Consider the following 16,527-nt stretch of genomic DNA (forward strand, 5'->3'; position numbering starts at 1 on the left):
ATCGCCGAAGAATTGATGCTTTTGAATTATGGTGCTGGAGGAGACTCTTGAGAGTCCTATGGACTACAAGAAGATCAAACCTATCCATTCTTAAGGAAATCAGCCCTGAGTGCTCACTGGAAGGACAGATCCTGAAGCTGAGACTCCAACACTTTGGCCACCTCATGAGAAGAGAAGACTCCCTGGAAAAGACCCTGATGTTGGGAAAGATGGAGGGCACAAGGAGAAGGGGACGACAGAGGACGAGATGGTTGGATGGTGTTCTCGAAGCTACCAGCATGAGTTTGACCAAACTGTGGGAGGCAGTGGAAGACAGGAGTGCCTGGCGTGCTCTGGTCTACGGGGTCACGAAGAGTCGGACACGACTAAATGACTAAACAACAACAAACCTACCCTTGGACCTCCTGGTGAAGTGTGGGTGATAAATTGATTAACAACAACAACAAAAACTGAAACATGGGTGCAGAGGGGGATGACTGTGGATCTTGTCTTGTTTTTCATTTAAATAACTCATTTCTAGGGTGATGCCTCAGTGAACCCAGACAGACGGTGAACACCTGGTGGAAATTTCACTTACTAAAAATACCAACCAAACTTTCCGAATTCCTTGGCAAGGACGAAGGCTTATTGCCAAAAAGCTGGCCTCTCTTAAAAGAAAATAAAAAACAGGGGAGAGACAAAATAAGAATTAAGCAAACTAGATGGGGGGGCGGGTAAAGAAAAGATATTCAAATATCGAAAACTCATGCTTCCATCGTGGGAGGTCTATAGTAGGGAAGAAACCCAGTTCAGTTCGCTCTGAAAAGGCAAATCTACCCAATTCGCACTTCCTGAAGCAATACGCGAACTGAAACAAAGTCATTCTTTGAAATGGGCGCTTCTACAAATTTCGCAACGAAGTTCTCCAACCAAGGAATATGTACTGAAATGCCTAGACTGGCTAAAGGGTGCACAGAATGCATATATAACACTTAAAGAACGTTAAAAATTGTACTGTATTAGGCAAAGCTTCATACATCAATGTGCGTATGAGCAGAATCCCACACTAAAATGCTGATAAATCTTCATAATATTTTTTTAAAAAAATAAAATAAAAAATAAGAACTTGCAAGTGATGGGGGAACGTGGAGAACTCAGCTTAATGTTTGAAAAATGAAAAACTGAGAAGAACAGCCTAGTTTGAAGGCACCGGAAGTGATTTTGTCTCAGAAAATGCGACCTATACTAGCAATGGTTTTCAAATTCTGCAACTTCAGAGAATCCATTCCAGATGAAGTTGTCTGCTGATGAATCCTTGAACGCTGTGGAATGTTCTGGGCCACGTTCTCAGCACAGGTGGGGTTCAGGCATCCCAGGCCCACTGGGACTAATTGCCGCTGCACGAGAACCCCAAATGTACTCCAGAATATCCCCAGACACTTTGAAATATAAATGGTGCTGGTAGTGGCAGCAGCAGCTGGTAAGCTGCCTTCCATAGAAATTTGTCTCCCATTACTAGATCTGTTGGTGAGGTTCTTTGATAAGCCTATGAGGAACCCTAGGATTCTCAGAAATGTAGCTTGAAAAACACAGCACAAGCCTATAAAGACCATCAGTACTTCCATCCAAAGAACCCTGGGAATTAGTCTAGGTGGAAAGGTTGTTGTTGTTGTTTAGTCGTTTAGTCGTGTTCGACTCTTCGTGACCCCATGGACCAGAGCACGCCAGGCACTCCTGTCTTCCACTGCCTCCCACAGTTTAGTCAAACTCATGCTGGTAGCTTCGAGAACACTATCCAACCATCTCGTCCTCTGTCGTCCCCTTCTCCTTGTGCCCTCCATCTTTCCCACCATCAGGGTCTTTTCCAGGGAGTCTTCTCTTCTCATGAGGTGGCCAAAGTAATGGAGTCTCAGCTTCAGGATCTGTCCTTCCAGTGAGCACTCAGGGCTGATTTCCTTAAGAATGGATAGGTTTGATCTTCTTGCAGTCCATGGGACTCTCAAGAGTCTCCTCCAGCACCATAATTCAAAAGCATCAATTCTTCGGCGATCAGCCTTCTTTATGGTCCAGCTCTCACTTCCATACATGTATGGAGGTGGAAAGGTTAGGGAACTCTAATAAAGAGTGCATGGAGAGCGTCTGGAGCTCTGTATCTACCTTGTTCCATCTCCAGCTTCTCTTTACACAATACATTAATCCCAGGTAACAGAGCTGGGAAGGACTTCTGCATGAGACTTTGGAAAGCTGCTGCTCATCATAACAGACAATATGGGCTGGACTGGGCTAGCATAATGCAGCTTCCCAAATTCTGATGTCTCGCCTTCTTTAAGGGCCACGCTTCAGCGTTTACAAAGTAACAAAAATTGGGCAAAATTCATTAAACAAATCTCTCGCACCCGCAACAATCCCCCACTGTGAAAGGAGGGACTTTAAAGTGCTTGGAGACAGCACTTTTTGGGGAGCTCATATTATTCTATAAACAGCCTATATACATGGGCAAAGAGTTAATGCGCTGCATATTTTACCCATGTCATAACAACTCCTAGGCACGTTAGTTAATAAAACAAAGGAAGAAAACACAGAGAATTCACAGAGCCCTGCCTGACTTGTGAGTTTCAAATCAGAAACCACAATCAAAGGAAGACGGTGCCAATACAGTAAGTTTCAAGTTCCACAGTCGTGTGTGTTTTTGAAATCCTTTATGAAATCCCCTGTTAAATGAGCCTCTGCAGAAAAGGACTTGCTGAAGTTGCTAGATACGCCTCTCCCCCTCCCAATTTTGTCCCACTAGCAGGACGATGCAAGAGATGCGATATTCTGATAATAAAAAACACAGCACTTCCTTTTTTAGCACAGCCACACGTCTAAGGCGACGGCAGCTGGAACCTCAACCAAGAGAACTTGGAGCAGATGCTCCCATTTTGCTCCTGTCTTTTCTCTTGCTTTTTTCACAGACACCCATAAAACAAAACCGCAGCACGCCCACCGGCTTAAGGTCCAAGGTATCTTGCCCACGCACCTTTCCCTATTTTGCACAAACACAAACAAACTAACTTACAGCGCTGACAAACCTCTAATTCAGGACTTCATAACTTCACTAGCTGGGAATCCAGATTTGAAAATGGGACATACCTATACATGCAAATATATATAGGAGGTAAGGAGTTCCTGAACCCTGTGGCTTAAAAGCTCTCAGAGAGTAAAATTTCCAGTGGCAGCTGTGATGGAAAAGAGGACAAGGACTCCTGTACCTTTAATAGTTGTGCAGAAGAGTGGATTTTAGCTGGTATAAATAAACTTGTCCTTGCTGGCACAAGGAAAGCACAAGACCAGTAACAATGCTATGATAAAAGTTCAGAAGTGTCCAGAAGATCAGGGGTCATCCCATGACAGAGTTCAGAAGCGGCAGTTCTTTTTCAGAGAAGGACCATTTGGGCCCTTGTGAAAGTACCCACCTGCTCCTGTGAGCAGGCCGTGGATGCAGCAGTTGATTGTAGACTCTGTGCTGCTCCTGCGGCACCCACACAACATTGCCCTTGTCAAAATGCCTTCACGTATTTCCCTCCCCCCATTTAATCCAGAATTGCTGTTCCTGCATGTGTGAACATCACTGGGCACGGTTAACTGTTGTGGGAATGCACTCCCAATTCTGTGCACTGCTAAATGCCCAAGAGCACATTTATATAAAATATGGGTTGGCCTTTTGTTCCCGATAGTATATTCTATTAAACAAAACAGAACTTTTATTCCCTTTTTAGCTCAAACCCTATTTCTGGTAAGGCAGGTGATGTCACTCGGAGCCACTGCCATGGGAGGACTTAAAGGGGAAGTTCACGATCTTCCTGATTATCTCCTTAGCCACTTATCTCTGCACTTGGTGCAGACAGTTGCAGTCCTGCTAACTCCACAGATACAACAGAGATAAAGGCAACGTTTCCGGACTAACTTCTGTTAGTGCAAAAGAAAAAAAGAAAAATAAAGGTTTGTCTGGTATTGGGGATTGCTAATAGGCTGCACTGAGAAGGTGGGGGACAGTGGCAGATCATATATGTTCCCCCCTCTGTCAAGTTAAGGTAAAGGTAAAGGACCCCTTGAAGGTTAAGTCCAGTCAAATATGACTATGGGGTTGCAGTGCTCATCTTGCTTTCAGGCTAAGGGAACCAACGTTTGTCCACAGACAACCTTCTGGGTCATGTGGCCAGCATGACTAAACTGCTTCTGGCACAACAGAACACCGTGACGGAAACCAGCACGCACGAAAACGCCGTTTACCTTCCCGCCATAGCGGTACCTATTTATCTACTTGAACTGACATGCTTTCAAACTGCTAGGTTGTCTGTCAAGACAGAAAGAAGGACAGACCTCCTGCAGTCCATGTGGCTGTAAGAGGCATGCAGAAGCAGGATTTCAGCAGCTGCAGCTTATCATGTGCAATGGTGAGAAAAGCAACATTTGTTGAACTCCCTTTTTTATATAGCTACAGAAACCCTGGGTGAGTTCTCACTCGACTGGTGCCTAGGCTGTACCACTTCCACAGGAAAAAGGCTAGGCTAGAATTCTGCTCCTCAAAGGGCAACTTTTCTGTCGTGTTAGCTCTCTGCTACCACTCACAGCCAAAAGTGATACAGTCCAGGCAGACAGAATTAGGCTTATGTCTCAGAGGTGGCCCAATACATTTTGGTGCACCCCCTCCCACTTGGTTAGCAGCTCAATGGCAGAGTTTGCACGCAAAAGGTCCCAGGTTCAGTCCTCAGCATCTCCAGGTAGGGATGGGAAATGCTCCTGTCTGAAAGACTGAGAGCCTCTGCCAGTCAGACAATACCAAGTAGACAATACCAAGCAAGATGAACCAACAGTCTGACTTAGTACATAGCTGCTTCCTGTGATGTTCTCTTCCTCTGAAGCCATACTGAAGTTAATGGGAACTCTGCAAGGACAAATTGGATTGACTTCCATGACTCCGAATTCTGTCTCATTTTGCCACCCCGTTTCTTCATCTTAAAGGTAAAGGTAAAGGGACCCCTGACCATTAGGTCCAGTCGTGGCCGACTCTGGGGTTGCGGCGCTCATCTCACTTTATTGACTGAGGGAGCCAGCGTACAGCTTCCGGGTCATGTGGCCAGCATGACTAAGCCGCTTCTGGCAAACCAGAGCAGTGCATAGAAACACTGTTTACCTTCCTGCCTGAGCAGTACCTATTTATCTACTTGCACTTTGAGGTGCTTTCAAACTGCTAGGTTGGCAGGAGCTGGGACCGAACAATGGGAGCTCACCCTGTCACAGGGATTCGAACCGCCGACCTTGTGATTGGCAAGTCCTAGGCTCTTACGTGGTGACAAAGCTCCGTCTACCTTGTTTTCCTGTCTCTGTGTTGTTGTACCCATAATGCCTTCTTGATTCTGCCCACTTGATCCTTCCCTCACTTTTTTTTTGCTGTGGGGGAGAAATCTGATTAGGAACTTAACTCACCACCCAAACCCTAGAATGAAACTTTTTCTAGAATGCCTTTGGCTGTGGAAGACTCAGTAATACATATCCCATAAACTTCAGCGCCGGGGTGGAGCTCTTGGTTTTGAAGTCTGATCTAGAGGTGAGAGAACTCTGAGACTGTACCTGTGCCCACCTCCTTCTCTCCCCTCCCCCACACCATCACCCAAGTGGCAGAGAGGAGAGAGACAGCAGATCCCAGCAGATACAGAAGGGAAAGAGAGAAAGGAGCTGACACTTTCAAAATGGTTCCCAAGGATGTCAGGGAATTTTGAAGGTTAGTTGGCTTCATTTTTTTAGTTGGCTCAATAAACTCAAGGATAGATGTTCAGCTACTATTCCCATCATCTGTGAACCTATGGCCATGCATGACAGGGATGATGGGAGTTGGAGTCTAAGAAAACATCTGCTTCTTCCTGAATTACCGTATTTTTTGCTCTATAAGACTCACTTTTTCCCTCTTAAAAAGTAAGGGGAAATGTGTGTGCGTCTTATGGAGCGAATGCAGGCTGCACAGCTATCACAGAAGCCAGAACAGCAAGAGGGATTGCTGCTTTCACTGCGCAGCGATCCCTCTTGCTGTTCTGGCTTCTGAGATTCAGAATATTTTTTTTCTTGCTTTCCTCCTCCAAAAACTAGGTGCGTCTTGTAGTCTGGTGCGTCTTATAGAGCGAAAAATACGGTACCTATATTATTAATGGCAATTCTAGGTGGCATATGTTGTTTTAGTAGCTTTATTTCCAGTTTCCACTTTACCTTCTCTCCCTTCTCCATTAGTCAACTGATATTCCTTTGAGTCTTCACTATTGTCCATGTTTTCAATTTCATGGGATGTGTTAGAATTGCCATCAGTCAAAACATCTGGAACATCTAGAAGGAGTTTTTAAAAATATATTTATATATACATGACTGAATTATAATGACGGTTAATCATTTAGACAGCAATTCAAATGTGCTTTAATACATTTTAGCTCATTGAGTAACAACGAAAGATGCTCTCAATGCTTGCATTTTACAGATTAGGGAAACTGAGACTGAGCAAAAAGAAGGCCACCTTAACAAGACTCTGTAAAGATGAGCTGAAATCTGAACTCTGGTTATAAACCCAACATGCAAGCGTTAGTAATATAGTTCAAATGCACTAGCATCAAATCATTAAAAACCTTCAAATTTTCAGGCATCAGTCTTGTGGGCTAAGGCCACATTGCAGACACGTAAGTATCCAACTTAATGTTAGACATCTTGGATCAAGTCTCTCGTTACATACCGTATTGGCCTGAATATAAGCCTCACTTTCCCCCAAAGTGCAGCTTATATTCACAACCTTACGGTATGCAGCCAGGAGTAGGGGGCAAACATCGCCAGGAGAGCAGCAAAGCAGCGCCCACCCCATGCGCAGTCCCCCATCCTCTCCCCCAAGGCCGGGGAGAGAGCGGGGAAGGGGAAAGGCCACCGGCAACGCAGCACAGCTCCCCCCCCCTCCCTGCCCAGTGTGCAGCCAGGAGCAGCAAGGAATGGAGCGGCTTATATTCGGGTATTTTTTTCTTTCCTCCCCCCTTCAATTTTAAAGGTGCGGCTTATATTTGGGTGTGGCTTATATTTGGGTAAGGCTTATATTCGGGCCAATACGGTACTTATATGGTCATATGTGGGAAGTAAGAATCATCTTCAGGTTCCCAGGCTAGGAACTCTTTTAAGGATGGAGGAATGGGGGGGGGGGGCATCACAGCACAGTACCTGTAGGCTCTGTTTGTTCCCGAGAATGGCTGAGGTCCATGCCAGCTGGTGAATCTGAAAAGAGGCCAAGAAAGAATTTAAATCTCTAAAGATTGCATAACGCTAAGTGACAATTCTGCAGTGAGACTGGAAGGGCCGTACCTGGTCCAAAATCGTGTCATCCAAAACATACTCTTCCCGTGTGTGTGTGTGTGTGTGTTCAATTAAACAGAACAATCCATTAAATAGCCAAGAGGCGCATATAAAGAATGGAGACAAGACCTTCTCATTCCTTAGAACATGGGATATGTAGTCCAAGCATTATTACGCCTTTGCTTCACCCCTTATTAAACCACAACGAAACTACAAAATTAGACCATGGCAAATGGCCTTGGTCAGAAAAGAATATTAAAAAAAACCCCTGAAGGGTTTTATGCAATTTATCACTTTTTAAAAAAAAAATCCTCTCAGGCTTGCCTGCAGCCTATCTTTCTGCTTCTCTCCTTTCAAACTTCCTTTAAAATCCTATGTTTCTGTAAATCGTTTGGCTTAAATAACAAATTTCTGAAGAAGAACAGACATGGGCATCTCGTAACATTCCTATTAATCAGCTTTATAACAATCAATCAATAGTATCTTAATATTTTCTCTTGAATTTTTGAATATAATGCTTTAATTTTCTGTTAATTATGTTGCTTTGAAAGTTATACTTTTATATTTGACTTCCTTCAGTAATGTTTTATTCTGGATTATTTTATTTGATGTTTTAATGCAGGTTGAAAACTGCTTTGAGGTTTTTCCCCCTTAAAAATATAAAACACTATAGAAATGAAGTGAATAATAACAATGATATCCAAATAATATCAATAAATGTTTGTTGGAGATGAAAGGCATTCAGATACAGACATGGTGCAAGATTTCGGTCCTGTTTATACATACAAACTTGTTGAGAGAAGTCCTAGATTCAGGATGGGGAATCTGTGGCCTTCCAGATGTTTTTGGTTCCAGTTCCCATTCTATATTCACTATGCAGATGGGTCTTGAGAGGCCAACAGCACCTGGAAGGCCACAGTTTCTCCATGCCTGACTGAGACAAAATCCAAGGGATGATAGTATATGACATTGCTCTCAATCCCAGAAATATTTTATTGGGGTGTTTAAAAGGAGTGGTGAAACCACCAGAATTAAAACAACAATTCCATTCATTTGCTACTGCACTGATCTCTGGAAAACCTTGCAATTCCTCTTAATTTCAAAGTGGTTAAAAATTGGATGTAAACGCATTGCTAATTAACTTGTTTTTCAAGAAGCTACTCACTATCTCTTGAGTGATACTGATGCCTATTTTAAAAAGTTGCTGTGTTACCTTGATGACAAGGAATATCAGAAAGAGAGAGAGAGCTAGATAAAATTGCTTCGCAAGAGAAACAAAGATGAAGGTTGTGATCCTATACCAGCTGCTGGGAGTAAGGCCCACTTAGCACAAGTAGAGGATCACCCTGTTAATTTGTATTGAAGACGGAGGTTTTCTGCACCCCTGGAATCTATGCATATAGGGTCTGGAATATGAACTTTCCATTATTGGGTTGATTTGTTGCTGTGGCATATATAGCTGTCATTGCCTCTGGCACGAACAATTAAAACTTCACCTTGAAGAAGCTACTATTGAAATCAAGTTAATAGGTTTATTGAAAGACTGTCTTTAAAGATAAATCTCTGGAATAATACTTTTGTAGATGAGGCACAACCTTTTTTCTCTGTTGTAGATGAGCCAATCCATTTATTCCGTGCCAGGGCAATTTAAAATTAGTCTCAATTAGATTATTTTTGGAATTGTAAATGTGTTAATTATGGGTGGTGTTCAAGTAGGGTTTTTTTTCAGAACAGACCTCATATGGTACACAGAAACATGAAGTGCTTTTTTTTTTGGTAAAAAAAAATACATTAGTAAATGAGATGTTGTGTGACTCATAAGTTGATAAAAGTGTCATGGGTGCCAGCACAAAATGGCTGCTATGGGCAGCAAAAAAATAAATAAATTAAAAACAGATGCCAGCACTCCATGTTGGTGAGTACTGCCACAAAAACATCACCGGACACATGTAAACAGTGAAGCCTGGTGGAAGTGAAATGCAAAAAAAACACCTATTTATGGCAATTAAAATGAAAGCTCATACCAGGATTAGGTAACATGGTGCCCTCCAGATTTTGTGGACTACAACTCCCATCATCTCCAGCAATTGGCCCTGCTGGCTGTGGCTGATGGGAATTGTATTCCAAATTATCTGAGGGGCACCAGGTCTGCCAGCCCTGGCTTATACTTATTTGGCATACATTTACAGCGCAACCCTATACCTGTCCAGGTACGTGTATCTAGGATTGCAACAGGTACGTGTGTACAGGATTGCAGTCTTCAGCTGTAATAAAATAGTCATAGACTCTATGCTTGGCATTTTCTTACCCTCGGATCACACTGTTTGTATTTCTCTCTCAACACCTCTCTCGATATCTGCCAACTGCGGGTGAAGACTTCACACATCTGGAAGGAGACTGCAGTCCCCAAAATCTCCTACCATAATAAATGTGTCAAGTCTTTGAGGTGCCACAAGACACCTCCTTGTTCGCACTAAATATAAACTTGCTCACATTGAAGGCCTTTATCCCCTTCACCTGCCTTCCTGTTCTGTCCCACAGAAACCCATTTCCTGTCAGCCCCTTTGTTCACACTCCTGTCTCCTCGGCACCGCCTGCCACATGATTTCCAACCTCTAGAGCAGCTCCCCGCCCCAGCTCAAAGCCAAAACCACCTTCTGCAAAAACCCTCCTGAATTCCTCCTTTAGCGTCTCCTCGCCACCATCTGTCAAGGCCAGACCACATAGTTCATGAAACTAACACATTTAACAGGGCAGTTTAAAAAAAAAAAAAATAGCCATTGCAAAAAAAAGGAGGTGGCCCAAAACAGCTGTCATTTTCCTAGGAGGCAGGGGGTGATATATTAGCTGCCTTCCTCCTGGGGAAAAAGTGGCTGGTGGCGGGGGGGGGGGGGGCAATTTCATCAGAAATATGCTGACCATAGAGGAAGGGGAAGGCTTAAATTCCCTCCTCGCACCCCATATCCTAGGCCCTATAACAACCCTACCGCTGCAACTGCTTTGGATTTGAATGGCATTCATGTAGTGGCCGCATTGCCAATATGGCTTCCCAACGCTGCCAGTTACCAAGAGGGACTACTGTGCATTGCAAAGGATTCTGGGGCATGTTTCAGGATGCACAGGGTGCTAAGCCTGCCCTTTGGGGCGCCACCAGTGCTCTGCACCGATCCTGCACACCTTGAACGTTACCGAGAGGCCTGCTGGGCCTCACTGTCCCACTCTGCCAACAGAGAGTGCACAAAGCTGTAATAAACCAAACTTATTCCTGCTTTGAAGACAGGAGTGCCTGGCGTGCTCTGGTCCATGGGGTCAGGAAGAGTCGGACACAACTAAACGACTAAATAAGAATTCCTGCTTTTCCACTGTGAGCTGCTTGCTTTGGATTTGATTTTTTAAAAATTAGACAACTGGTTAGGGCCTAGGGGCATAGCTGTCAACTTTCAGATTTGAAAATAAGGGATCAGTGGCCTTGAAAATAAGGGATCAGCAGCCTTACCTGTCCCAGGGACAGTCTACGGGATATCTAACAATCCGGGATAGCAGCGGGAAACGGTGCTGGAATAAGGGAATTTCCCGCAAAAAAAGGGAAGGTTGACAGCTATGCCTAGGGGGAACATGTCCAAGTATGGAGTCCAGCAGTCTGAGGTGGGGGGCTTGGGATGGATGTGGGGGCAGAATATCTATACCGCCACCACTGCGAGCAAGGCCTGTCATTTACTGGTTGGTTGGCAACCCTAGCTGAAAACTGCAGGGAAAGTTTATCAATGGTGCAGAGCCACCCTGCAAGCCGTTTGTCTGCCATGACATATCGCAAAACCCCTGATAAGCCGGCTGAGGAATACTGACTGAAAACCACTTTTTGAGGGAGAGTAATCAAGCATGCATCTCTTCTAATGGTCTCTCTGCTTCTCTCTTTCTCCCTCCTTTGATCTCCTTATCTGAGAATCTGATGTCTGTTTAAAAAGAGAAAGAAACTTGGTCCTGGCTGTTACATAACTGCAAAACTTAGCTCACATGAAGCGGCAGGAAAGTGTTAACCGCTTCCCTTGCTTCACCACCAAGGTTTATGGAACATACATGGGGCCTCTGCAACATCCGAGTAGAAGAACTTTGATAGCAGAAGGCCTTTCCAAACCACTGCCATGCACCACTCCTTAATTTTTTTTTCCTTCTTCCTGAAGATTAAAGTATTGCTTCTCGGATCTGACACCACATTATCTGATGGTGAGGGGACAGAGCAGTTCTGTTACCCAGTCTCTGTGTGTTTTCCTTTTTCCTTTTTGTTTTGTTTTGCTTTTGCTTTCTGACTAGAAATCAGATTAAAACTGCCCCTTGATGTTCAACAACAGGAGTAGAGAACCGGAAGCCATCCAAATTATGTTGGAATACAGTTCCCATCAGTCCCAGCCAACATGACCAATGGCCAGGTGTGGGTGTGTGTGTTGTAGTCCAGCAACATCTAGAATACACAAGCTTCCCTGCCCACTTTTAGAAACAGCCTGCTCAGACTCAGGACCAGGCCCACCCATGAGCCAAGGTGAGGCAACTATCTCAGGCACTGGGGACAGGCTCGTGCCTTGCAGCATCCTGCTGTTAAGCTGCCAAGGTATAGACAGACATGTAGTCCACCGATGCTATTCTCTGGGGGCAGTCATGCAGGCAGGAGTGGAACCACCGCAAAACAGTGCTCCCAACTCCTAACCCGCAGGACACCATGGTCAATAGTATAAAAACTGGATGAGGAATCTAACAGCAGCAGCAGGGTTGCACTCCACTGCCTCGCCTTCAAGGGAGGTCCTCTGTCAGGGTAACCAGGGCTGATTCTGTGCCAAATGCAGACCTGAATCCAGAGTGGAATGGGTCCAGATAATCTGTTTCCTCCAATAGCGCCTGCAGCTGAATCACCACCAACCTTGCAAGAACCTTACCCCAAGGGTGGGTATTAGAGATGGATGGGGGTGGTAGCTGTGGAACATCTCAGAATCCAGTGAAGGCTTTTTCAGCAGCAGGAATACCACCACGTTATTCAAGGCAGATGGGGCAACCCTTTGGTGCAAAGATGTGCTAACCACCCTCTGGACTCACCCCCACCCTGGAGTCAGCCCCCCACCCTGACTTAGATGAACAAGTGAGGATGGGCAAGGGTGAGAGGGCAGGTGGTTGGGCAGATAGCCGGAAGCACCTTGCCCACATCCTCAGGCCTCAATAGCTGGAACTGAACCCAGAGAATTGGACATGACCATAGCTGTCAACGTTTCCCTTTTTTTAAGGGAAATTCCCTTATTCCGAATAGGATTCCTCGCAAGAAAAGGGAAAAGTTGACAGCTATGGATATGACAGTGCTCTGGATGTCTCACCAGAGAATATATTAAAATCCAGCAGCATCCAGGTCTGTATAAAAGTGAACCATTTTGCCCTATTTAACTCTTCACAGCAGGCCTTGAATGGTTCCAGTGTCCCCACTGACAGTTGTCCAACATTAGAGAACCAAAATGCACAGGCTTGAGTTTTGTTCTTAAAAAACAACAACAACAAACCTGTTAGTGAAATGGTGGGAGATCTACAAGTCTGCAGGAAAGAGGATTTATCTTGTCAAAGTTTTAAAGATAAGTGTTTGACACAACACCCCTGAGCTGGCAGGTGTCAAGGAGTGGGGGGGGGCTAGATGTCACCCATGAATCACTAGTTGCTAATCTCTGCCTTAAATAATCAATTGTGGTTCTGTCACTTGCACTTCATTGACAGATTGCAAGGAAATGGAGCTTAATTTGAGTTGGAGCCCACCACAGATGCCCACCATCTATTACACAATGGTCTGAAGAACTTAATGCATTTGCTACATTTGCACATACTTTTCATAAACACCAATCTCACTTGGATACCGATTTGGACATTTGGGTAGCATCTATTGCGCTATATGAGTAAACTAAAATGGACATATTGATAGTTATTGTATTGTTAATATGAGATGATTAGGGGGGGGGTTCCCTTCCTCGGCTCCTTTTTGTTTTGTTTTCTTGACTTTACAGTAATTTTTGCAGTAAAAAAAATTGAAAAAGGACTCACCAGAGTTTACCCCCCAAAGAGGTGCTGAATGCAAGCAATTGGTTCTGAAAAGTAGGATGTAGCAATAAATATAAAACAAATGTCTCTGAACATACGCAGAGTTCATTTCTCTTAACAGTGCATGACTATACCCAGGCCTCCGTGAGTCTGGCCATATATATGTGGGATTGAAGGGGATGAGCTTCTAGGCCAGAGGATGTGGGTTCAAAGAAGACTTGAACAGTGGTCAACCATCTCCAACCTGGAGTCCTCCAGATGTTTTGGACTACAACTCCTGGCAGCCCAAACCAATGGCTGTGCTGGCTGGAGATGATGGGAGTTGTAGTTCAAAATAATCAGGAGGGTACTCCTGATGGAGAAGGCTGCTTTAGAAATTAAGCAAAACAACCTTGGAAGAATTAACACCATCTCAATAATAACAGAGAGCTTTTGAAGATAAACCAGAAAGAAAATGACTAGAAGCATTGAGATTTTAGAAAAAGGGATTCACCTGCTATCTACTTAATCAGGTTGGAAATTATATATATCTTCCAACAATTCATAGATTAAAACTGAGCCTTTCGTGAAAAAACAACAACAACCCATTCTCACCCCCAAGAGTGATGCTCATGGGAACCCCCTCCCAAAATTGCACACTACTGAAGTCTCATCTGTTCTTGCTATTTATATATTTATTCTGCAGGCAGTGTGGTCTGCACTGCAGTGCCTTCTCAAGCAGGGAATATTAGTAAACTGACCAGAGAATCCTACAGCTCCTCAACTTTAGAATGTTCAATCTCACAATAGATCTGGCTGCCCTTATTACAAATAGCAGCAACTCAAAACACATTAAAACTGTTTATCTGGATAGAGAGTTTTCCAGATTTTGTCAGACTACAAATCCCATCAGCCCCAGACAGCGCCAGTCAATGGTCAGGTGATGGGAGTCGAAGTCGAGTAACATCTGAAGGGTTACAGGTTCCCGTCCTTGAAGCAAATGTATTTCCATTCATGGGCACTAAAATCATGACGCATTCCCCATTCCGAGAGTTAAGTTCTGGGGAGAGAGGCTGAATCCTAAGGAATTACAGCTCTAGCAATGCACACTTAATATGTTTTTAAAAGTGTCATCACTCCCAAAATCTCTCCAAATGACAAAATGGGGATGATACACAGGGACAGACAACAGACCACAGGGACTGTCCCTGGTAAAGAGAAATAGTTGGAGGTGTATATGAGTTCACTTCAATCTTGCACAAAAATCAAGCAAGCTTGTTTCAGGGGTATGAGATGACGGGACATCGCTAAAACATACATTTATTCCACTGCCTGCTAATATTTGATACTAAGATTGTGATTTCATACTTTCGTAAACTGACACACTCTTAGGCAATGCAAATAAAGAGGTCACATCTTATGCACCACTCAGCATTCACGAAATGAAAATATTGCCAATGAAGGATCCAGTGAAAACCAAAATCTGATTCCTGTGACCTATTTCAAAACATTTTCATTTTTATTTTTGTGAAGCTCCTGTGCCCTCAACAGCTACGTTGGCAGGCAGAAATTCACAAAATTCAGCTTTTCCTAGAATTGGAAATGGGGGCAATGGTCAAACCTCCTCCCCCCCCCCACGTTAACGTATTGACTGTTACAGAACTGTTTAAGTCACAACAGACCTCTCAGAAATTTTGTGTTCAAATGAAATGTCCTTCTGCAGCTGTACAGAGGAGACCAAAACTACGTAGCATGAAAAGTTCATTCAGAAAATTCACTTTATCCGCTAAGGTAAGGAGGAAAAGAACAAAGAGGAACAATATGTGAAACAATGGCAAAACCAAGCAATACCCACCCATGTGCCCTAGCTTAAAACCCTGTTTGATAACTATATATTATAAAGGCCAAACCATAGATCTGGCAAGAGAACCGGGTACAGAAACCCAGGTCATCTAAAAAGCAGTGAGGAGAGAACATAATTTTCAAAGAAGGATTGGCTGCAGAGAATGGTCACTTTCCCAGCCTGTAAAGGCCAACCGGGGGAAGCAAATCTCGAGTGCCAGTAGGTTGAACAACTCTGAGTAGGAAAGTAGGGGGGGAAACTCTGAGTGGGAAAGCAGCCGGTGGGGAAAGGATTGAGCATTCTTCCTTCATGCCTCCCTGCCTCTTAGAAGCTTCCCAACGTTGCTTTTCAATAAAGGAAAAAAGGAAACAGTTGAGGCTTCACTTCTGCACGATATAAGGAGGGCATTTTGCTTCTCTCAATCTTTCAAGCCTTGCTAAAGATGTGCCCAAAGAACAGGAGCCGGGGAGCAAATTGCCATTTCAGCATTCAGCTTTGGAAGGGGGCCATTAAGAGATGGAGAATGAGATTCACAGAAAGATTTAACATCCTGCAAAGATGGGGATTTGGGAGGGGGGTGGTTCTGGGGAGAAGCAGTCCATTTTAAAACAGTATGTTCCAGTGAACAAAGTTAGAAATGCTGTTGCCTGTTTTAAGCCTCCCCGCTTTTTTGCAGGGTGGGTGGGTGCGACAACAAAGGAATTTGACCCTATGGCGTTCATAGCCGCAGGCCTGTGTAGTTGCTTATGGTAATAGTCGCTTGGCGTTTAGAACTAGTGAGGTGCTCCTGAGGAAGATTGCCAACTAGTCTGAAACACAGTAGAACCCAAGGATTCCTTTCTCTGCCTTCCCTAAATGGAAACCAAGGAAAATTGGACAAAGTTTAAAAAGTTGGGAGCAACTTTTTGAGGAGTAGACCTCATGTTGAGACTTTCAGAGGGAGAGAGAAATTACATGCTAGAGCAATCACCCACAGAGCTAAATTAGGGTTGCCATATTTTGAAGAGCAAAATAAGAGAGGACGCTATGATGACTCTCGTTTTAAATACCCCCTACTATATGTAGGCAATAGAAACTGTGATATATTGCTGAGGGGGACAGGCGAAGAGAATAGGAAAGCAAGTCTTCGGCCACCAGTTATGTCTATGTCTCATCCAGAAAGTATGGCAAATTTTAAAAATCCACTCGGACAGAAATTTTACCCCTGAGAAAGAGGATGTGTCCTGGAAAAAAAGAACACACAGCAACCCTATAAATATCAATGGTGGAATGCAACTTACAGAAATCTTCTTGCTTTTGACATTTAA

General features: G+C 44.0%; 1 protein-coding gene across 2 annotated transcripts in view; it reads right to left on the reverse strand.

Annotated features, from left to right (window-relative positions):
- Positions 1–16,527, reverse strand: part of IKZF3 (IKAROS family zinc finger 3) — a 58,906-nt gene that overhangs the window by 40,329 nt on the left and 2,050 nt on the right. The window contains exons 1-3 of one of the 2 annotated variants that reach the window (XM_083583138.1): positions 9,644–10,523; positions 7,204–7,257; positions 6,223–6,336 (exon numbers count right to left, since the gene is read on the reverse strand). In XM_083583138.1, coding sequence (XP_083439264.1) covers positions 6,223–6,336; positions 7,204–7,243 — 154 coding nt within the window. In that variant the 5' untranslated portion in view covers positions 7,244–7,257; positions 9,644–10,523. Of the gene's footprint in view, positions 1–6,222; positions 6,337–7,203; positions 7,258–9,643; positions 10,524–16,527 lie in introns of those variants that run through there. The other variant, XM_083583137.1, reaches the window with a different exon arrangement.

Source organism: Podarcis filfolensis (genome assembly GCF_964270895.1).
Source record: "Podarcis filfolensis genome assembly, chromosome: 13".
Classification (NCBI taxonomy): domain Eukaryota; kingdom Metazoa; phylum Chordata; class Lepidosauria; order Squamata; family Lacertidae; genus Podarcis; species Podarcis filfolensis.